Here is a 21,903-nt window from a genome sequence, read left to right as displayed (position 1 = left end):
AGGGGAGGGGAGATGTGCGGGCTCTGCGGCCCCTCCTTGGGGAACAGAGCCCTGCCCAGCACCCTCAGAGCACACTCTGCTTCCCCCGCTCTGCAGAGGCGAGGGCTCCCCAGTTCCGGGCATTGGGGGTGAGTGGTCAACCACAGAGTCCACAGCTTCTCCAGGGCACGGCTGTCTCCTGGGCTCAGGCCTGTGATCAACAGAAGTGGTGAAAGTAGGAAGCGTTCCTTGCTCATAATTTTTGACAAAACATATTTAAAGGCTCTCCACTAAATATGATATCTGCTGAGGGTTTATCTGAAATATAGCTTTAATCAAGTTTAAAAAGTCATTTCTATGACTAGCTTTCTTGGCATTTTCCCCCACAAATGAATGTTGATGGAAATCAAATCAAATCACATAACAATATGTAAGTGTATCAGATCAACATGGTGGACATCTTAAATTTACAAAATGTTATGTGTCAGTTCAGTTCAGTTCAGCCACTCAGTCATGTCCGACTCTTTGCGACCCCATGAATTGCAGCACGCCAGGCCTCCCTGTCCATCACCAACTGCCCGAGTCTACCCAAACTCATGTCCATTGAGTCAGTGATGACATCCAACCATCTCATCCTCTGTCGTCCCCTTCTCCTCCTGCCCTCAATCTTTCCCAGCATCAGGGTCTTTTCAAATGGGTTAGTTCTTCGCATAAGGTGGCCAAAGTATTGGAGCTTCAGCTTCAGCATCAGTCCTTCCAATGAACACCCAGGACTGATCTCCTTTAGGATGGACTGGTTGGATCTCCTTGCAGTCCAAGGGACTCTCAAGAGTCTTCTCCAACACCACAGTTCAAAAGCATCAATTCTTCAGCACTCAGCTTTCTTTATAGTCTAACACTCACATCCATACATGACTACTGGAAAAACCATAGCCTTGACTAGACGGACCTTTGTTGGCAAAGTAATGTCTCTGCTTTTTAATATGCTGTCTAAGTTGATCATAACTTTCCTTCCAAGGAATAAGCGTCTTTTAATTTCATGGCTGCAGTCACCATCTGCAGTGATTTTGGAGCCCCCCAAAATAAAGTCTGCCACTGTTTCCACTGTTCCCCCATCTATTTCCCATGAAGTGATGGGACCAGATGCCATGGTCTTCATGGTTTTCTGAATGTTGAGCTTTAAGCCAACGTTTCCCCTCTCCCCTCTCACTCTCACCAGGAGGCTCTTTAAGCCGTTTCCCCTCTCCCCTCTCACTCTCACCAGGAGGCTCTTTAGGCCGTCTCCCCTCTCCCCTCTCACTCTCACTCTCCCCTCTCACTCTCACTCTCCCCTCTCACTCTCACTCTCCCCTCTCACTCTCACCAGGAGGCTCTTTAGTTCCTCTTCACTTTTTTACGTGTCAAATATATTTCAATTAAAAAAAAACTTAAAAAAAAGACATTTAAAAATTAAGAAATGGCTCGTTTTTGCTCAGGCCTGTGGACTGTGGCACATCTTCATCCTGCCGGGAAGCTCCATGGCCACCGATGAGACCAGTAGATGCAAAGAACTGACTCATTGGAAAAGACCATGATGCTGGGAAAGACTGACGGCAGGAGGAGAAGGGGGCGACAGAGGATGAGATGGCTGGATAGCACCACTGACTCAGTGGACGTGGGTTTGAACGAGTTCTGGTGATGGTGAAGGCCAGGGAGGCCTGGAGTGCTGCGGCCCGTGGCGGGGCAGTCAGACATGACCAAGCGACTGAGCAGCAAACATGAAGGGAAGAAGGAGGACCAGGGTCGTGTGTTGGGAGTGAAGGCACAACAGGAATACATTTTCATAATCAAAAAAAACTGAAAAACAAACAAAAAAAGAAATGAAATGTGCCGTCTTCTTTTTCTGAGAAAATCATGAGTGTTTTTCTCCCTTTGTGCAGCAATGAGTAAAGTGTGTCCACAGACTTGAAACCACCTGGACCTGAGAGTGACGACCTGCTTTTAATGTACTGTTGGGCTCAATGGCTAATATTTGTTTTTATGTTTTGGTTTTTTGGGCATGAGGCATGTGGGATCCCAGGTCCCCAACTAAGGGTCGAAACTTCACCCCTGCATTGAAATGCAACGTCTTCCCACTAGGGAAGTCCCAGTGGCTAGTATTTCATTTGAATTTTTCATGTTAATATTTAAACATAAAATAGTCTAAATTGTTTCCTGTGCTTCCCTCACATTTCAACAGATAAGGCTTAGCTCCTCATGAAAGGGATCATTAGCCTCCCTCCATGGCTCCTCTCGCGGAGTGCCCTTGACCCTCTGCCTCTGAAGGGGGACTCCATCAGACTCAGAGTCCAAAACCACGCCCTTTCTCTTATATCTGCCGTCTTGTTTCTGTTCACCTAAAAAAATGTCCTTCACTTTGTAATTCAGTTCTGTTGGCTTTTTGCAACCTTGTTTTCAGAAGTTCTTACTTAGTCTGGACCTCTGTCCTAGCCTCCTGTTCTTATACAAACACAGTATCTCCCCCAGTCTTTCTGAGCCTATGGATTATTTTTGCTTTTTTAGGTTTTTCTCTAATTCCTCAAACTTCTTGAGCCTTTTTCCCCTTTTCTTTGCTGTGGTCTTTATTGTGCTGCAGACTTTCCTCAAACGTCTGATAAATGCCGGCTGCTATTGACACTTTAACAGGAAGCCTGTCTGGGAGCCGTCAGGCAGGACCCTTGAGAACAAGCAAGCAGGGATGTCCCTGGGCTGGGGGCCCTCTGAGCGCAGGTGACAGGGAAGGTGCCCGGTGTCAGCTGTGGCACTGCCCGACCGGGAGGCCGAGGGGGCACGCCCCTCACTGCCCCTGGCCTGCCCGCCCGCTCCGGCTCTGGGCTCTGTGCAGTGGAGCCACATGTGAGACTGTTTCCGACTCTCGGTGCCCCAGGAGAGAGCCCAGGCCCGGCCCTGCCCTGGGAAGCAGGTCCGTGCGGCCAGGAAGGCGTGCCACATCCCCTCCCAGGGCCAGGGAGGGGGCAGTCACAGTCAGACCCCATGGGCAAAAATAAGAGAAGGTGGGCTCCCAGGGGACACACTGGAGCAGGGGAACGGTGCTGAGAGGCCACAGTGGTGACCTCCCCGCAGGCCCCACATGGCATCCTGATCTCCTCAGAGAAGTGCCCTTGTTTCCTGGAGGTGAGCAACTCACTGGGGCTGTTCTGTGCGTGGGACCAGGGAGTCCACCAGAGGATGCAAGCCTTGGACGAGCCCCGCCTCTCCCATCGCGCATAGCCACAGCAGCCCGAGGCCCGGGGCCAGCAGGTGCCTCAGGCGAGGCCCCTGGCCCAGGACAGCGTGGGACGACGCGGCGGCGCTGAGCCTTCAGGGACCACAGGATCGAACAGACGCGGAGAGAGACGGTGTCACAGAGGCCTCTGCGGCACGGTGCACTCCTGACACCGTGAGAGCCGGTGTCCCCAGGGGGAGCGGCTCAGGCGAGGCCTAGAGTCTGGGGTTGGGAGGGGGCCGGGAGGAGACTCGAGGACAGACAAACCTTGGAAAGCAAGACAGAGCCAGGCCCAGGGGTCCAATCCAGCGGGGACCTGGAGGCCCGCTAGCTGGAGCAGTCGGGTTACAGATGGTGGGGCCGCCTGCAGGGCCCTGGAGGAACCTGAGCGGCAGCCCTGGAGATGGGAAGAGGGGTCCCGGCTCCCCTTTCCCAGGCCTGGAAGGGGGCCTGCTAGGGCTGGTGCTGCTCTGGGTCTGGGACGCCCTGGAGAGCCATCCTCTCCTCTCTGGGCCCTGCGGTCAGGGGCCCGTGTGGACACACCCCCGGGAAATGGAGGGAAAGAGGAACTGGAGAGGATGTGAGGGAGATAGGGCTTGGGGTCAGGCCGGAGGGTGGGGGGGTGAGGGGACGGAGTGTGCGAAGTTGGGGTGAGGACGGATGCGGTGGAGCTGGGGGTGCGAGGTGCTGAAGACCGTGGGGCTGACTGGTATCGGGGGACCAGTCAGGGTTGGGGTGCGCAAGGGATGGAGGACCGGGCGGCGAGTGGGGGGGTGCTGGGCAGAGGGGGGGCTGCGCCTGCGAAGGCCCGCCCCTGTCCCCTCCCTCCCGTCCCGGGGATGAGCCTCCGCGTCTGCCCGCCCCACGCCAAGGGCGGAGGCCGCACGCACATCCCCGCTCCGCTCGGCGGCGCCGGCCAGGTCTCCGCCACAGCCCCCCTTCCGCTCGGGCCGCGGTCCTCGGAGCCGCCGCGGTTCTGCCCGAGGCCCGCGGCTGGTAAGACCGGGCGGTGGGGGGGCGCGTCTGGGGCCGGGAGGCGGGTGGAGCCGCCGCCCAGGGGTCGCCTCTGGTCCCCGGCCCAGCTGCGAGCCAGGCGGTAGCGGGAGGGGCGGAGCGCGCGGGAGGGGGCGCCAGGCTGGACCCTGCCCGGGGTGGGGCTGCGGCCCCGGAGCCCGGGGAGGGGCCTGGGAAAGCGACCGAGGCTCCCTGCTGGCCCCTCTTCCAGACCCTCACCCGCTTCCTTTGGGCCCTCGGACCTGGAGACGCAGCCTCACCCCACGGTGGCCGGTGGGCCTGCAAGCCCTGGAGCGGCCCACACATGGAGCCCCCTCCGCAGGCCTGAGCGCCCTCAACCGCAGGGGGCTCGCAAGCCCCTTCCTCTGCCCACACTCCACGCTCCACACAGAATAACCCCACTGCAGAACCCTCACCCCCACCAGCCCCTTCCCGGCTACTGAACAAGACCCCCATCCCCGCCCAAGGCCCCAGGCCCTAATCCTCAGGCAGGCCTGCCCCCAGCCCGCCCCAGCCCACTCCCCACTCCTCCAGCAGGCGAGGCCCCGCGTACCACCCAATGCCCAGCCCGCCCCTGACCGCTGAGCTCCCTGTGCCCGGGCCCCGAGCACCTCCCTACCTCCCCAAGTCCTCTGTTCCCAGCTCCTGAGTGCCCCGTCCTCACAGAAGCTGAGATCTCCTTCTCCGTCCTGCAGGTTCTGCTCCAGGAACATGAATTGGGCGGCCGCCGTGTGCTGGGCTCTGCTGCTAGCGGCCACCTTCCTCTGCGACGGCAGTGCAGCCAAGGGTGGCCGCGGTGGGGCCCGTGGCAGCGCCCGTGGCGGGCGCGGCGCCGCGAGGGTGCGTGTGAGGCCAGCGCCCCGCTACGCCGGCTCCTCAATGCGCGTGGCCGCGGGGGCGGCGGCGGGGGCGGCGGCAGGGGCAGCCGCAGGCCTGGCTGCGGGCTCGAGCTGGAGGAGGGCCGCGGGGCCGCCGGAGCTTGGCCCGGAGGATGCAGAGGACGGAGCGCCCGGCAGCAACGGAACGGGGAGAGGCGTCTACAGCTACTGGGCGTGGACCTCAGGCACGGGGCCCACAGGCCACAGGCACCTCTGCCCACTGCTGGGCGGGGCCCTGGGCGCCCTACGGCTGCTGCGGCCCTAGGCTGGGCCGGGCGCATCAGGGCCAGAGCCGCCCCCAGCCTGTGCCCTCCTCCCAGGCCCCGCGGCCCCGATCGCCCCTCCCCTCCCCTGCCCACAGCCAGGAGCCTAGAGCAGTGTGGGCAGCTCTGGCCCCTCGGCCTGAAGCTGTGACACCTCCTGTCGGAGCCCCTCCCCATCTCACATCCTCCCAGGGGGCCAGCGGCCCAGCAGCCCCAGGATACCCTGCCTCCTGCTGGGGTTAGTCCCCCCAAGCCAGAACGGCAGGGGTCCTGCGGTTCCCGCACCGGTCCAGGCTGGCCGGGCGCCTACCACTCCACAGGCTGTTCAGGCCACCCCAGCTCCTCTGAGCCCACCCTGGACACTTGAGTGCTGAGGACGGTGCTGACCACCTGGCAGGGAGGCGGGCCCTCAGGCTGGGCTGGTTCTGCCACAGCCCAGAGGACATGGTGCCCCCCGCCCCCCACAGAGGCAGCCCCAGGGACTGAAGGACTCGAGGAAAAGCGCTGGTCACCCATCCAGCAAGAAGGGGGGTGCGTCTGTGGATCTGTGAGCCCAGCATGGCCCCATGCTCTCTGGACACTCCCAGAACACCCTCACCCAGGGCCTGACCGGAGACTTGCCCTGCCTGTGGACCCAGGGCCGCAGCCCTCTCTGGGCAGATGCTGCGAGGCCCACTGCTGGGGGAACCGGGGGACACAGCCCAGAGCAGCCCCCGAAGACTCAAGGTTTGCCCCTGGCTCCCGACGCCCAGAGTGAGGCAGCCCTGCCTCTCAGGTGCTTTTCCCTCCAGCTGCCGACCTGCCCCACGGGCGTGAGCCAGCCTGGGCCCAGGCTCGCCGGCGCGCCCTCTGGCTGGAGGAGCCCCAGGACCCTGCAGGACAGCTGCAGCCCGGCTCCTGGTCGGCCGGACTCTGCCTCCAGAACCCGCCCTTGCCTGCCCCGCGCCGCAAGGCCTGTGGACTTAGCTGACAGATTCGTGTCCAGACCAGCATCTCCAGGAGCCCTGCCGACTCTGCATTCCCAGCTGGCCCTCGGCTCTGGTTGCAGTCAGGGTCTCAAATTATCCACGGGGCCTGGACCAAGCATTTCTGTCCAAAGGCCCAGGCGCCAAACTGCAGGACACAGCTCCCTGGAGCCTCCTGTGTCCACACTGCCAGATGCCCTCCATCCTCCCAGACTGAGCTCCGGGCTCCACAAGACCAGCGGGAGGTGGCCAAGCCCAAGCCAGGGCCTCAGAAGTAACATCTGAAAGTCTTAAACAGGAGGTCCCATCAGGGCAGCTCCTTGGCGACCCAGCCCTCCCTGACGGGCCTGGCCGAGCTGTGCTCAGCCTCAGACGCCCACGAGGACACGGACTATGGCTGGTCCAGACCCTCGCGCGCCTCTGCGGCGTGCAGCGCCAGCACACCGCTCGTGCCGGCAACACCGCTCCTGTCAGGTGACTCCACTCAACAACCCGGCTTCAGGAGACCTTGGCGTCTGCAGCCACACATCCCTGAACGCTTCCCACCCCACGGGGCAGGGTTCCGGCAGGAAGCAGGCGGCGCTCAGGGTGGGCAGCCTCAGGCGAACTGGTGAGTGTGCTGGGCGGGGGGGCGCAGCAGGACCTAGAGGGCCGCCTACAGGAAGAGGGGCCCTGGCGGAGTGCCCGGGAAGGTCACAACACCACTGGCCACAGAAGAGCCGGAGCTGTAACCAAATGCAGCGCCCAGGCCCACCACCCTTCCCTCCCCGCCCGCTTCCAGAATGTGCAGGCTGTGGTGGTGACCTTCCTGCCCCTCAGGTGTGAGCCCAGCAACGCTGGGCGCCGTCTCATTAGCTGGAAGGTGCTCGGAGCCGGCAGGAAGGCCTGGGGTCTCCACTGACCGCCCTGGCTTGTGCACAAGCCGGGCTGTGAGCAGAGCGGCCCTGGGCACCAAGGGGACGGGGCCGCTGGATTCTGCCGCGGCTCCTCGGGACCTCCTGTGTGTGTGTGTGTGTGCACGCTTCAGTGGTGAAATAAACTCTGCTGCCAACCAGACCGCTCCTTATTGCAGGACCAGGACACTCAGGAACCTGACACACGAGCCCTGGGTGCTGAGCGTTCGTGTTGTTTTTCTTGGCAAGGGGCCCGCGGGGCTGCACCGTGAGAGGGCCAACCCCGGAGCCTCTTGTGTCCACACTGCCAGCTTTCTTGGGTACGGCGCCCAGATGCCCTCATCCTCCCAGACTGAGCTCCGGGCTCCGCAAGACCAGAGCGAGGTGGCCGAGCCCGAGCCAGGGCCGCAGAGGCAACGTGGCCGTTTGAAAGTCTTAAACAGGAGGTCCCAGCGGGGCAGCTCCTTGGCGGCTCAGTTCTCCCTGATGGGCCCAGCCGAGCTGTGCTCAGAGATAGGCCTTTTAATTTAAAATTTTAAAATTACAGATGATGGTTTCAACTCCTGAGAAAATGCCAGCTTCTCCTTAGGAAAGGAGCTGAGAGACACTGAACACCAGAGAGTGTCCCCCCACCCCGGGCCTGGCACACGGGATGCCCACCGCCCTGACGCTCACACCCAGGCCTGTCCGCTGGGACCAGGGGCCAGCTGTGGGGCAGGACGACTCGGCCTCCTTCCTGGAACAGAGACCCAGTGCGGTGAGCAGCGTGGGGACTCTGGGAATCCAACCCCAGCTGCAGAGCTGAGGGCAGGGCCAGGCCCTCCCGCCAGGCCAGCTCACGACTCCTCTGCAGAGCGACCCTGCAGGAGGCCTCGGTCCAGCATCACGGGGCCCAGCAGCCCGCTGCGGAAGGCCCGCAGGAAGTCTCGGGCGGCTGCAGGGTAGTCGGGCTGGATGACGTTCACGTTCCCTGGGAAGGCAGGAGGCTCAGGTGAGGAGGGAGCCGCACGCGGGGCCCAGTCCAACCCCCTCAGGCCCACGCAGGTGGGCGTCTGCACAGCACATTCGGGAAAAACACCCGAATTCACAAGAGTGAGGGCATCATGGCCTGGAGCTTCCAGAGGAGGTGTGGCCCACCCTGCAGGCCCGGCCCCTCCCCTGCAGCCAAGGCAGCCACCCCTCCCCCGACTGCCCTGGGCCCAACCCCCGCCCAGCCCCGGGGCTGCCCGTCTCACCCGTGCCCGTCAGCACCTTCACCTTCTGGGTCTTCCTCAGCTTCACGGCCACCCGCTTCAGCACGCTGGCGATGTCGTCACAGGCCTCACCCAGGCCGTAGTGCTGCACGTACCTGCGGGAGGGCGGCCGTCACCGGCTCTCCAGTGACCCCGTCGTGGGTGCCACTGACCTCCGTGCAGAGCTGAGGACCTCACCGACACCCACCTTCCACGTGGCCACAGGCAGCTGCCCCGAGACCCAGCCCCACACCGGGACCCTGGGTACAGCTGCCAGGACAGCTGACCGTTCGAGGGGGTCTCCCTGCAGACCCTAAGCAAAAGGACCGGAGTGTTCCCGATGACAGTCCCAGGGCAGGAACACCAAGACACCTGCCACCCGAAGGTCAGGGGCAAGAGCTGCCAGGCACACGCAGCAGGAAAACAGACCCGTCGGGGGAGAAAACCGGTCAGCTGGAACCGCCCCAGACACTGGAATCCACAGAGACCCTGAATCAGTTATTAGAACTGCATTCCCTGTGGTTACAAAGCAAAGAACCCACACAGAAGACAATAAAAAGAAATAATCCGAATCTAACATCTGGAAGAAAACACTATGAAACACACGCTGAGGGAATTAGAGCAGCTCGAACTCTGCAGGGGAGAGGGCGAGGGAGCTGGGGACCCAGCGGCGCTGAGCCAGCGCTCCTGGAGCCAGAGCGGGGGATGGAGCCCTGCACCCACCGTCAGAGCCTGGTGACAGCCCTGCGTGGACGAGGACAGTGGCCGGGGTCACCCACACGTGCGTGACGCAGGCTGCACAGTCTGGGGGTGAGAGCCAAGGGCTGGGGACAAGCACAAGAAACAAGGAAACCGTGCCGGCGCGCAGTGTCATAAACTGCCCGAACGCTTGACGAGGAGAAACTGTCACAGCAGCCAGAGCGTCGTACGTACGGAACAGAGGAACAGAGGGCAGACTCTCATCACAAACCGCTCCTCTGCGGACAGTCCGTCCACCGAGAACTCTGCCCACGGGGCAAACTCCCTTCCAAACGGAAGGTGAAATGAACACATCCTCCAACAGCAGCTGCACGGCCACTGGCGTCACAGGGAATCCTGGGCAGGGAGACGGCCCCACAGGGCGGGGCCCAGAGCAGACGGGGCGAGTCTTCACTTTACATCCATGTTTCAAGAAAGCGCAGCAGCATGTCTGCCGCAGAGAGCAACACGTGTCACAACACTGCCCAGAGGCGAGCTCCGCAGACGGGAGAGGCCCGGGCCTCACGGCACTCAGGCCACTGCGATGCCCTGCGAACCCCAGAGCCACCTCCGCCCAGGTTCTAGGTAACAAGCTGACAAAAGGGAATCGTGAAAAGCGTCTGAGGGACTTCCCTGGGGGTCCAGGGGCTGAGACGCCGCGCTCCCAGTGCAGGGGGCCGGGGTCAGTCCCTGAGCAGGGACCAGATCCCACAAGAGTCCACGTGCTGTGACTAAAGATCCTGCAAGCTGCAACTGAGACGCGGTGCAGCCAAGCGAGCTAAAGAGAAGGCATCTGACTGATCTAGAAAAGGTCAAAGAGAGAGAAAAGAAAAGGTGCACAGAACAGCTGTGACAAAGGCAAGATTGAAGATGTAACCCTAATGTCAGTGACCAGTCAGACATGAGTGGCCTAAACACCTAAACTAAAAGCAGAAACAGCCAGACGGGTGAAAAGCAAGGGCCAACTACATGCAGCAATAAACATTTTAAATGTAAAGACACGCCAGCTCAAAGTAAAGAGACGGGACAGGGACACACGAGGGAGATTTCAGAGCAGAGACTATCCTGTCCAGGATACAGGAGGTCACGTCCTCAAGTCCCCAGAACACCACGACCTCCCCACGACACGGAGGCTGGAGACGTGAGCAGGACCGGCGGTGAGGGGCGAGCCCACCTCCTGCCCACAGCAGTAACAGGAAGACAGTCAGCAACGCGGAAACAAGGGAGGAACGCGGACCGGACAGCAACCACCAGAACAACAACCAGAGGTCAGAAAGTGGGGACCAGAAGCTGGTTCTGTGGGGAAAACCAAATGCCTGACCTGACGTCCTCAGGGTCCTCAGGGACATCTCTGGGGGCCTGCAGGACACAGGCACTCTCACCATCCTCACTGGTGAGGGCAAATCGACTGGACCTCTGCACAGCGACCGCCTGCACTGCCCAGTGTGAGAACACGGATGAACCCAGGGATGAACGCCCGGCCAGGCGGGCACTGCCAGCAGGGAGGCTGCACACAGGGCTCCCCCTGTGAGGCTCCAGAAGGTGCAGGAAGCAGGTGGGCAGGGAGGGGGCCACATGGCAGCACAAGAAACGGGGTTTCCTGGACGTGTAACGGCGTCACATGACTTTGCCAACAAAGGTCCATCTAGTCAAGGCTGTGGTTTTTCCAGTGGTCATGTATGGATGTGAGCTGGACTATAAAGAAAGCTGAGCACCAAAGAACTGATGCTTTTGAACTGTGATGTTGGAGAAGACTCTTGAGAGTCCCTTGGACTGCAAGGAGATCCAACCAGTCCATCCTAAAGGAGATCAGTCCTGAATGTTCATTGCAAGGACTGACACTGAAGCTGAAGCTCCAGTACTTTGTCCACCTGATTCGAAGAACTGGCTCATTTGAAAAGACCCTGATGCTGGGAAAGATTGAAGGTGGGAGGAGAAGGGGACGACAGAGGATGAGATGGTTGGATGGCATCACTGACTCAATGGACGTGAGTCTGGGTGGACTCCGGCAGTGGGTGATGGACAGGGAGGCCTGGCGTGCTGCGGTTCATGGGGTCGAGAAGAGTCGGACACGACTGAGCGACTGAACTGAACGGCTTCACGGGTGCACCCACATGTCACAACCTGTCAGACTGTACATTGATGACCACAGACTGTCCACGGCACCTCACAGTGCTGGTTTCAGTTAGGCTTAGTGAGGCCGGGGGAGAGGGCCTGCCCCCTGCACTCACCCCGAGAGCTGGTGCCTGTTGAGGGTGTAGAGAAGGAAGTCAGCCAGGGTCTCCTCGCCCACGAGGTGGTCCAGCACGGTTCCTGGGAACAGGCGCGGAGGGGGGGCTTCAGCTCGCGCCCTGCCCTCCCCAGCCCCGCAGTCAAGTGGGAGGAGGGCGCCCCCTCCAGGGTGGGCCAGGATGCCCGACGGGCTGAGGGTGCCAGGGGTGTCAGCTGTGAGCAGCCAGGCCAAGCACAGGCCACCCAGCCTGGGAGCCTGGGGGCCTGGGAGCCTGCTGTGGGTGGTGGGGGTCGGGCTCACCGCACAGGGCCAGTTTCAGGCCCGTCTCCACGCTTGGAATCCGAGGAGCCAGCACCCCAGGGGTGTCGAGCAGAAACATCAGCGGCCGCTCACACACCTGGGGGCAGAGCGTGGTCAGCTGGCCTTCTGCCTGAGGCTAGAGAAGACCCTGGAACCTGCCCCCCAGAGTCACTGCCACCAAGCTCTCAGCATCCCCACAGGATGCCACTGCTGAGTGACGTGGAGAAGGAATAAGGGCAGGAACCCAGCAGCCACCTTGCCCCAGGAGGACAGGCTCTGCCCTGACCCTGCATGCCCCTGGGATGGAAGACACCTGAGCCCTGGCCCAGGTATGGTATGAGGACAAGGCCCTACCTGAATCCTGGACATCACAGCTCTGGTGATCCCAGGCTCGCCGCCCACCCTGGTGGCTTTTCCTGCAGGATGAAAGGGAGACGTCAGTCTGTCAAGCGCCCAGGCAGATACGCTGGATGAGCAGCGATGCACATGGGAGCCTAGTGGGGCCCAGCGAGGGCTCTGCAGGGAGAGGACCACCTCCCAGGCGCCACGACCCGCTGAGGCACGGCCGTGACAGCTGGCCAGGGCTGCCTGTTGGCATCGCCTTCCTCCCTGCAAGGCCGGCACCGCCCCAGGACCGCCCACAATGGCCCACCCGTGGGGTGGCTCCTGGCTCCTGACACTGGCCGCTGCGGTCCCAGCTCAGGGCGTGTCCCAGGCAGACCCTCCCCCTGTGCTGGAGCAACACTCGCATCCATCAGCGCGCGGACAGGTAAACAAAACGTGCTTCGTCCACACAAAGGAGTGTTATCAGCCTCAGAAGGAGGGAGATCATGGCGCACGCGGCAGCGCGGGTGGACCCTGGGGACTCGGGCTCCGTGAAGCGGGCCCCGCGCAGCGCAGACCCTGTGAGCCAGGATGAGGCGCCCGAGGACCCAATTCACACGACAGAACGCACACCAGAGGCTCCGGGGCTCCGGAGGGCAGGCCCACTTGCGTCTGGAGGCTGACAGTGTGAGGCTTGCACAGCACTTAATGTACTAACACCAATGATGTCTTTAAAGCCACAATTACAGGAAAGTAAGCAACAGCTGACTGTAACAGTGCTCCAGCTGGCAGCAGAAACAGCCTGAGGTGACGGTCCGGCACAGGTCTGTCTCAGGGAGGTTCCCAAAGGACACACTCATGCAGAACACGAGTCAACACGGACTTGGCGTCAAACGCCAGCAGGCATGAGACACAGGCCCGGAGAGCCCTCTCCGGGTCCCGGCCTGACGTCTCACCCACGTTTCCCACACGCCCTGAGCAAGCGGGACAAAGAGACAGAGTAACGGAAGCACAAAATCGCCCACGTTTAGAAACTGCACATATTAAACATTTAAAGACAGAAAGCGGATGAAGTATAAAATGTATTAGGGAATGACTGTCTAACCAGCTGACTGCACACCAAGCTGTCAGCTGGGCCTCCTGGTGCCAACAGCCCCCTCAGTGAGCTGGGGTCTCAGGCTCTGGAGGGTCGTCCCAGCACGAGAACCAGTGCCTGCCCCCCCAACTGCAGAAGTACCTTTCCTGAGGTGCTGCCTCCGCAGGGAGTTGATAAGCGAGGACTTGCCCACGTTGGGGACCCCGATCACCATGATGTGGTACTCCGCGTGCTGCAAGCGCAAGGGCAGGGGGTGGGCACCACCCAGCCCCGCACCCCCATACCCCCGGGGCACCAGCGTGCCCACCTGGGGCCGCCCCACCCCACCTGCCGAGACCCGAGGGGGGTCCCCAGGCTGGGCTCAGCAGTGGGCCCGGGTTTCCCAGCAGAAGGGGCAGGCCCTCGGCCGGTCCTGGCCCACCAACCTCTCCTCGGTGATAGCGGTAGCTGCTCCCAACCAGCTCCGTGACCGTTGGGATGACCTGCAACCAACAACCACCAGGCACCTTCCGGGGGGAGCCCGGCTGCCCTCGGCCCCTGGAGGCGGCACTCCCACCGGCATCCCACCACCGGCCAGCGTGGTTCCACACACGTCAGACGCAGGCTGTGCTCTGCGGAGGGGTGGGGGTGGCCGGGGCCCTGCCCTGTCCTTCTGCAGGAAAGAGGAGAGCCCGAGGGGGACAGCGGGCACTGCCACGCCTTCCAAAGACGCATGACAGCCGCAGAATTCTCCAACTTGACCAGGAAAACAGGCACAGACCGTCCATGGCCTCCACTTGGGACTAAAGGCATCTCTCGGCCCGACCCTGCTGTTCCCACCCCCAGTCTGCCCGACCCAGGAGGTGACTGTGCCCCAAACCCAACAACATTCTGCTTCCTGCAGAAGCACAGTAATCTGTGGTGTTTCTTTAACATTTTAAGCAGAAGCCTCAGAGCACAAAACAGAAGAGACCCACCTGCTTGACATTTTCATCCTTCACACAGTTGGTAAAAACAACATGTTTTATGCCTTCTCTTTCTAAGTGTTGGATAATTTTCTAAAAGAGACAAGACGTTTCCAATTCAAACACCAAAGGAAGACATGGGCGGCGTCATAAGCTAGAGTCTGAGGATCTGCTCAAGGGCTGGGGACTCGAAAGGAGGCTGGGCCACCGGGGCAGGTGGCCTGAGGGCACGTCAGGGGAGGGCAGGCCAGCCCCGGGGCGCCCCTGCCGCGGGTTCTGTGGGAGGACACAGGACGGGGCCACACCAGGTCATCCGAAACCACCTGCAGCCCCAGAGACACTTGGCGCTGGTCTCCACTCAGTCACATCATCGCTCCCCGCCTCCCAACCAGCTTCCACAAAACAAGCCCCACTTACACTAAGGTTTGAACCCAGCTACAGAATACGTGGAACACTTTAAAAGCCCCAAAGTAAACTGACACTAACATGAACTTACTGGCCTAAATGTGAAGCGAAATCACCGTATGACTCTTATTTTTACAACCAGTACTGCACTGTTTGAGAACCCCTTGGACTGCAAGGAGATCCAACCAGGCCATCCTAAAGGAGATCAGTCCTGAATATTCACTGGAAGGACTGATGCTGAAGCTGAAGCTCCAACACTTTGTCCACCTGATTCGAAGCCCTGACTCATTGGAAAAGACCCTGATGCTGGGGAAGATTGAAGGTAGGAGGAGAAGGGGACAGCAGAGGATGAGATGGTTGGATGGCATCACCAACTCAATGGGCATGAGTTTGAGTAAGCTCCGGGAGTTGGTGATGGGCAGGGAGGCCTGGCGTGCTGCAGTCCATGGGGTCGCAGAGTCAGATACGATTGAGCGACTGAACTGAACTGAACTGAACTACATTGTTTGATCAGCTACTGATTTACTTAAAGGAATAAAAAAGCCATTCATTGATTCAGTTAGTTTTGCTGATTTATTGTTTGCTATGATGATGCAGATGAAGGTCAGGCCCACAAAGACTTCGTGAAGTCACACTGCAGGCTGCGTACAAATCTGCATGGGACTCCCCCTCCCAACCTGCATAGGCAGACACGGGGGTGGAGTTTAAAGAACTCAGTGTACCACAGCCAACTAAGAAACCAGAACGCGTTCCTGCTGCTGCAAAAGGAAAAGCTACACACACACAAAAGCTGGCTCGATTTCAAGATTCTGACACCTACTCTCTCTGTTTCTCTTACTCAGGGACAATAGGAGACATCACCCCTGGACACTGTGTCCCCATCCAGCAGGGCTCGGGGACAGCCCCAGTTGCTTTGGGTCTCACACCTTCCAGATCACTCAGGGGGCAGCAGGCAGCCCAGAGCTCAGACCAGAGGTCTGGGAGGACACAGGAAGCCAACGCTGCTGCACCAAGAGGCCTCTGGGTCGGAGAGCAGGGTGATGGCCACTCGCCCCAGGAGGCAACTGAAACGCGAGTGAGTGAAAGTTAAACAAGAGACAGGCATCCGTACCACAGCTGCAGCCACATGCCGCGTGCTCACAGCCTCGAGGGCCCTGCAGCCACTCTGTGGGAGCGCGGCTCCTCCCCTCGCCCATGGCTGGACCCCCGCTGAAGGATACAAACTCTTTGGTCACCTGAATGACAGGTTAGTCTAAGGCTAGTTTGCTAAAGCACGCAGGCCTGGGCAGACCAGACCAGAGATCCGGTCAGACTTGAGCCGTACCTGCTGCTCCTTCAGATCTGCCAGGTCCATTTTGTTGAGGACGAGCAAGTGAGGCTTAAGCCCAAGGGTTTCCTGAAACAGAGGGTTTCGGCCCGACAGTGGGATGTGGCAAAATTAAGGCAAGATTCCATCAATTTGACCACCAATTGACATACTTTCCCTTGTCTTGTTACGCAGACTGGACCGCCTACAACAGGACACCCTCGGAAGGAAAGGACAGTGCAGAAGCCTGTCTGGAAGCAGGCGCGCTCCAGCCAGCCCATCCACGAGACCGAGCCGACCCCAAGTCCTGCACTCACCGCCTGAGGGCCACCGAGCCTCTGCAGGCCCCCGGCGCCTCCTGCGGACAAGAGGCAGGGCAGCGCCTTCTCGTGGTTCCTCAAACAGGAATGATGGCGGCAAAAACAAACAGAGCTCAACGGAAGGTTTTGTGACTAGACCACTGTTTAGCTGCCAAAAGATCTGGTCACTCAGGACAAGTGCCTCCCACGAGTCCTGATCAATGTATCTCATGCCACCGCCGCCACCCCTGGGCATCTGCATGGAGACCTCCAGCGAGCCCACCTCCTCAACGCCAGGGGCAGCCCCTTCCTATCTCCGCCAGGGGCCCCCGGCGCTCACTGTGACACCAGCACATCAGGAGGGGAGGTCTGTGTCTGCATGTTGGGGGTGCTCAGCCCTTCCCTGGTGCCTGTCCCCAGGAGTCCCGAAGCCTCAGCATGCCCAGGTTCCAGGCCCCCAGTTAAGCCGCTGTGTCCCCACCACACCACACAGGGACAACAAAAACAACAACTTACTTTCTCCATAAGCAGCGCTCTGCCCTCAGAGGTTAACCAAGCCTGAGCTCCCTCAAGGGCCGTCCTGGAGAAGTCAGGACACCCAGCGAGCAGAGGAGGGCGGGGCGGAGGCGGCCCCCCTCAGCACACGGGCAGCAACGGCAGGCTTCCTCGTCCAGAAATCAGACATGCAACCGCCACCACACCCTTCTGACTGGCATGAGATATTGTACGAACTGAAACATTTAACCTACGGTAGAGAAACTGGAGAGTTTTCTCAGAAATTCCAAGTACAGATGGTGATGACTTTCAAACCAACACCTGTGTCTTCTAGAGAGCCTCTAAACACAGCTCAGGTAAATACAGCAAAAACAGGGTGTGCAAAGCACGCTCATTACTGAGGGAGATCGTTCCCTCTTCTGGTGCATCCTTTAGTACAGGAAGGAAGCCTGGTTGGCAGCTACTTTCTAATGGAGGTGTCATATCCCACCTGGAGCCTGCTACTGCTGCAGTGAGTTGGAAGGCACGGGTGTGCCAGGCGGAAACCTGAGACGAACGAGCTACCCTGTGTCAGAGGGAGCTTCTGGGCCCCGAACCAGGGATCCTGACTCACTGGCCTGGAAAGTGGCCTGCTGCTGCTGCTGCTAAGTCGCTTCAGTTGTGTCCAACTGTGCGACCCCATAGATGGCAGCCCACCAGGCTCCGATGTCCCTGGGATTTTCCAGGCAAGAGTACTGGAGTGGGGTGCCACTGCCTTCTCCAGGAAAGTGGCCTAGATATTAGTATTTTCAAGAGCCTCCCGGGGGAATTCTAATATGTAGCAAGGATTGAGAACCACTGCTTTAAATGTCAGTAATTTGGGGTCGCAAAGAGTCGGACACGACGGAGTGACTGAACTGAACTAGGACAGGTGACCCTGTTGGCCACTGAGGTGCCGACTGGACCAGAGCAGGGACCAGAGAAGGCAGATGGGAACAAGGTAACAGTCAGGAACACTTCTCCAGTCGTGTGCACTGCCTGACTCTGGAAGGTCTCCCCTGCACTACAGCTCCGCACCCAATCCCAGTGGGGTTGGGGGAGGGCTCCCCTCACCAAGAAGTTCTCACCACCAGCTGGGGTCCTTCTGTTCAGCACAACTCTGACTCCATGAACCTGGAGATGGCATCAGACCCCATGGTCTGGGCTCAGGAATGCCACCGCCCCTCACGTCAAAGAGCAACTGCAGTTGAGGTCTGACAGAAAACAGCAAGATTCTGTAAAGCAATTATCCTTCAATAAAAAATAAATTAATTAAAAAAAAATAGCAACTCCAAGTCCAGGTTGTCACCTGTCACTTCTGACCAACAGGCCTGAATCAGGGGTTCCCAAGACCCTTCCCTGGGTTCTAGCAAAACCAGTCTGGACAGTGGCTCAAGAAATTGAGAGAAACATTTTATTTATTGGATTAGACTTATGATCTGGCTTCCCTAGGGGCTCAGAGGTAAAAAAAAAAAAAAAAAATCGGCCTGCAATGTAGGAGATGTGTGCAGGACACACAGGTTCAGTCTCTAGGTGGGGAAGATCCCTTGGAGAAGGAAATGGCAGCCACTCCAGTGTTCTTGCCTGGAAAATCCCATGGACAGAAGCCTGGCGGGCTACCGTCCATGAGGTCACAAAGAGTCGGACACAGCTTAATGACTAAACAACAAAAAGGACACAACTCTGGAGCAGCCAGGTGGAAGACATGTCCAGGGCGAAGGCTGGGAAAAGACGTGGAGCCTCCCCCTCTGCGGGTGCCTCTGCCTGCATCTCCACCCTCTCAGCAACCAGGAAGCTCTCCCCACCCCACACCCCAATAGTCTGGGGTTTTCTAGCAGCTTCATTACACAGGCGGACAGAGTGAAACGCTGGCCTTTGGTGAGTGAACTCAACCTCCAGGGCCTAAGGCGGGGGTGGCAGGGGTAGGACTGAAAGCTCTAACCCTCCCATAGCAAGGCTGGCGCCCCCAGCAAGCAGCTCCCCCGTAAGGGACCAAGGTCTTTTCCAAAACCACCTCATTAACAAGAGACACCTTATCACACCCCTCACGATGGAAACTCCAAGACTTTCAGGAGCTCTGTGCCAGAACCAGGACAAAGACCAAATAGGTACTGCTTATTCTAAGCGACCACTTCACCACCACTGAAGGATATCCGGGCGTCATGGACCTCGATGATGCAGTCCACCAGCCTCAGGCTGCTCTGCATCTTCTTCAGCCCTGGAAAACAGGAGAGGGACGCCTCAGGGGAGGACGGGTTCCGAGCTTTTAATAAAGTAATACTGAAGCACAGTTAGTTGCTTTACGACGTTGTGTTCAGTTTCTCCGGTACATTAAAGTGAAACGGCTATACAGAAACACTGCCCCTCAGCGTCCCCTCACTCAGCCAAGCCCAGTCTTTCGGGCACACCCACAAACATTCCTTGTGGCTGGATCCCTTGCGGTTCAGACAGTAAAGAGTCTGCCCGCAATGCGGGAGACCCAGGTTCGATCCCTGGGTCGGGAAGATCCCCTGGAGAAGGGAATGGCAACCCCCTCCATTCTCATCTGGAGAATTTCATGGACAGAGGAGCCTGGCGGGCTCCAGTGCATAGAGTTTCAAAGAGTCGGACAGGACTGAGCGACTTCATTTTCTTTCTTTTCAAACATCTCGCCTCCACCGCCTGCTTCTCGCCCGCGGTCGCCCCGTCCCACTGATGGAGGGGCGGCGCGGGCCGAGGGCCGCCACCCTCACACCGGGCGGCGCTGGGTCTGCAGGCGCTCTCGGAGCCAAACTCTGAGAAAAGTAAGAACCTCAGAGGGTGCAGGCGAGAGACCGCCAGCTCGATCTACGCCTCAAGGTGCTCAGGTAATTAAACAGCCGACTTCAACCCGGAAAGTGCTTTCCTAGCCCTGCCTCATTCCGTCCCCAAATAACGTCCAGGAAATTGTGTCCTTTTCCAAGCAGGTGGGCACACGGGCTTCGAGCCGAGGAACAGGGCCTGCCGGGGTCAGCTCACGAGCCCGCCCCGCGGTGGACCCGCGAGGAGCCGGGGAAGCAGCGCGCCCCGCCGCGCCTCACCCTTGGCCATGTGGCCCGGAAACCAGCGCACCACGTCGCGACCTTCCAGAGGGAAGCTCTCCCGCCAGGCCGCCCGCACGGCGGCGCAGAGACTCCGCGGAGACAGCCTCATGGGTCCGCGTCCCAGGTTCCGCGCAGCACTACGGACCGCTCCACCCACGGACCTGTCCGCCGGGCCCGTGCGACCCCGCACAAAGGTTCCGGGGCTCCACGCGGCCGGCGCGGCCCGCGCATGCGCACGACGCTGCCTCGGCCCGCAGGAGGCGCTTAGCGGCCGGTGCTGGGGCTGGGCCGGGGACCGGGGGTGGGGACGGGGCTGGGGACCAGGGACGGAGCAGGGGACGCGGCTGGGGGCCGGGCTGGGTCCCTCGGGCGGGCTTCAGGGAGGGCTACGAGCCAGGGCCGCACCCGCGCAGTTCCGGGAGTTCTCAGGGGTCCAGTCTTCATTAAATTAAAAAATCCTGGTTCTTCCTTAACCATATTCTGAGTGACAAAATTTAGTAGTCCGCTGTCAATTTGGTCCTTTTTACAAACTTGGTTATATTTTTTCAGATATTTTAAATTTAACTGACAAGTATAAGATCCTCTTTTTCAAGTACTCTGGGTTTAATGTACAAACTCTTTGCAAACGCTGCAGTTCTGCTAAATTAAATCCTGAATGCAATAAGCCTGAAATTCTTTATTGCAGCAATACTCAGTGTAAGTACAGTCGGATTTTAACTTTTTTTCTTTCTTTTTTCCGCTGTGCCGCAGGGCTTGCAGGAGCTATTTCGTAACCAGGGATTGAACCCAGACCATGGCGGTGAAAACCCAGAATCTTAACCACTAGGCCACAGGGAAGTCCCCAGATTTTAACTTTAAATCAGAAGCCTGGGCTACTGCTCACTGCACTTTGTTGTAAGAGTATGAAGCTAATGGAATTTTTTAAACAAGCTCCTAAAACTCCAAATATGCTCAGATTCTCAGCTCAAAGATACCACTACTGTCATCTTGATGGCCCTAAGCCTAATACTCGGGGCGAGCTGTTCCTAGGGCTGAGACAGGCCCTCCCATGGCTGAGTGAGACCACCTGGGCCCCCTGCACAAGCTCCCAGATCTTCCTCACTGAGCTGCCCTCTGCACCCAGACAGCCTCAGTCCTGCACACGGACTCAAAAAACCTGAGACAACAACAGAGAGCTGTGTGCCTGACAGACACTGCCCTTCCACAGCCCTAGGACCAAAGAACCAAAATAAAATCCTGCCAAACCCCAGATTTCTCTTCAGCTGTCTTACTGGCAGGTGCCCCAAGCAAAGCAACTCCAGGGACACAAGGGAGCGGATACACAGACAGACCTTTGTGGGCAGAGATCCCCGGAGGGCGATTTGACCTAAGATGAGAAGGTGATGAGAAGGTGCTGGGCTGAGGGCATGGCCAGCACCACGGCTGACAGTCTGGCCACTTGGAGCTGGAAAGGAGCCGGTGGCAATTCTTTAGGCATGCACACACTCCTCCAGGGCCCACACGCGAAGCAGGACACACCATGCAGCCCGAGGTCCGAGGAGGATCAGGAGCCACTGACCTCGAGGTGGGCACCAGGCCAGGGGGCCCCATGCCTGCTGTGTGGAGTCCCAGCCTCTGCAGCTCCCTGCTTCCCTCTGCAGGCCAGCCTTCAGCTGTACTGCCTCCGGGGACAGTCCTGGAAAGATGCCCACACTCTGCCGTGGCAGCTGTGAGACTGGCCATTGCCAACCCCACCTGAGGCCTCTGACCTTTCCTTGGCTGTGAGATGGGGGCCATGCAGCCGCTTCCCTGGGACACTTCAAGGAGGCAGTGAAATGAGATGGGGGCAGCTGAGCACAGCACCAGGCCCCCCAAGGGCTCCCCACATTTATGCCAACACTTCCCAGGGCACCCTGTTCCTCTGTACCCTTCAGGCCTCACTGTTCACTTCCTCCAGAAAACCCTGAGCCCGCAGATCAGAACAGGGTGCCCCGTGCCCTGTGAACTCCCGTCTCCCACTTGCTGACCCTCACCTGGCCCACGGGGCAGCCAGTACCTGGTGAAGGGCCTGTGGACTCACACCAGGGGCGCCTACCAGCTCTGCTGCCACTGCGATGAGAACTCGGGGACCCGGGAACACACCCAGGGTCCCAGGTATCCGAGGGAGGCAGGCCACGTGCTGGGGGCACAGAGCCCTGCAGTGACTAGGGCTGGGGCAAGACGAGAACAGAGCGGC

General features: G+C 59.4%; 2 protein-coding genes across 3 annotated transcripts; one reads left to right on the top strand and one right to left on the bottom strand.

The window, feature by feature from the left end:
• The first annotated feature begins 4,948 nt into the window (after positions 1 to 4,948).
• On the top strand, positions 4,949 to 14,053 carry SPRN (shadow of prion protein). The gene is made up of 2 exons (XM_061403966.1): positions 4,949 to 6,953; positions 7,416 to 14,053. Exon 1 carries the CDS (start codon positions 4,949 to 4,951, stop codon positions 5,378 to 5,380), a length of 432 nt encoding a protein of 143 aa, XP_061259950.1. The 3' UTR covers positions 5,381 to 6,953; positions 7,416 to 14,053.
• Positions 7,447 to 21,840, bottom strand: MTG1 (mitochondrial ribosome associated GTPase 1). 2 transcript variants are annotated; one of them, XM_061403960.1, is made up of 11 exons: positions 21,247 to 21,840; positions 18,780 to 18,844; positions 15,833 to 15,937; positions 14,116 to 14,196; positions 13,585 to 13,641; positions 13,301 to 13,391; positions 12,094 to 12,155; positions 11,740 to 11,836; positions 11,438 to 11,519; positions 8,472 to 8,584; positions 7,447 to 8,206 (listed from the first exon to the last, which is right to left on the bottom strand). In XM_061403960.1, exons 2-11 carry the CDS (start codon positions 18,831 to 18,833, stop codon positions 8,073 to 8,075), a joined length of 876 nt encoding a protein of 291 aa, XP_061259944.1. In that variant the 5' UTR covers positions 18,834 to 18,844; positions 21,247 to 21,840; the 3' UTR covers positions 7,447 to 8,072. The 2 variants fall into 2 exon arrangements, with proteins under 2 accessions (XP_061259944.1, XP_061259943.1); XM_061403959.1 differs by lacking the exon at positions 21,247 to 21,840 and adding an exon at positions 19,686 to 19,859.
• Positions 21,841 to 21,903: the final 63 nt, after the last annotated feature.

The sequence above is a fragment of the Bos javanicus genome, chromosome 26 (assembly GCF_032452875.1).
Source record: "Bos javanicus breed banteng chromosome 26, ARS-OSU_banteng_1.0, whole genome shotgun sequence".
NCBI lineage: Eukaryota > Metazoa > Chordata > Mammalia > Artiodactyla > Bovidae > Bos > Bos javanicus.
Note: the sequence above shows the minus strand (reverse complement) of the source record. Positions and strands in the feature narration are given on the sequence as shown.

Bases quoted from the DNA above. Each gene is read 5' to 3' on its own strand.
- SPRN (XM_061403966.1), top strand. From the start codon at position 4,949: ATGAATTGGGCGGCCGCCGTGTGCTGGGCTCTGCTGCTAGCGGCCACC.
- MTG1 (XM_061403959.1), bottom strand. From the start codon at position 19,797: ATGAGGCTGTCTCCGCGGAGTCTCTGCGCCGCCGTGCGGGCGGCCTGG. The intron at 12,156-13,300 runs GTACTTCTGCAG...TTCATCCTGCAG, and splicing joins GAGGCAGCACCTCAGGAAAG to GAAAAGCCACCAGGGTGGGC. The intron at 8,585-11,437 runs GTGAGTGCAGGG...GCCCTCCCGCAG, and splicing joins AACAGGCACCAGCTCTCGGG to GTACGTGCAGCACTACGGCC.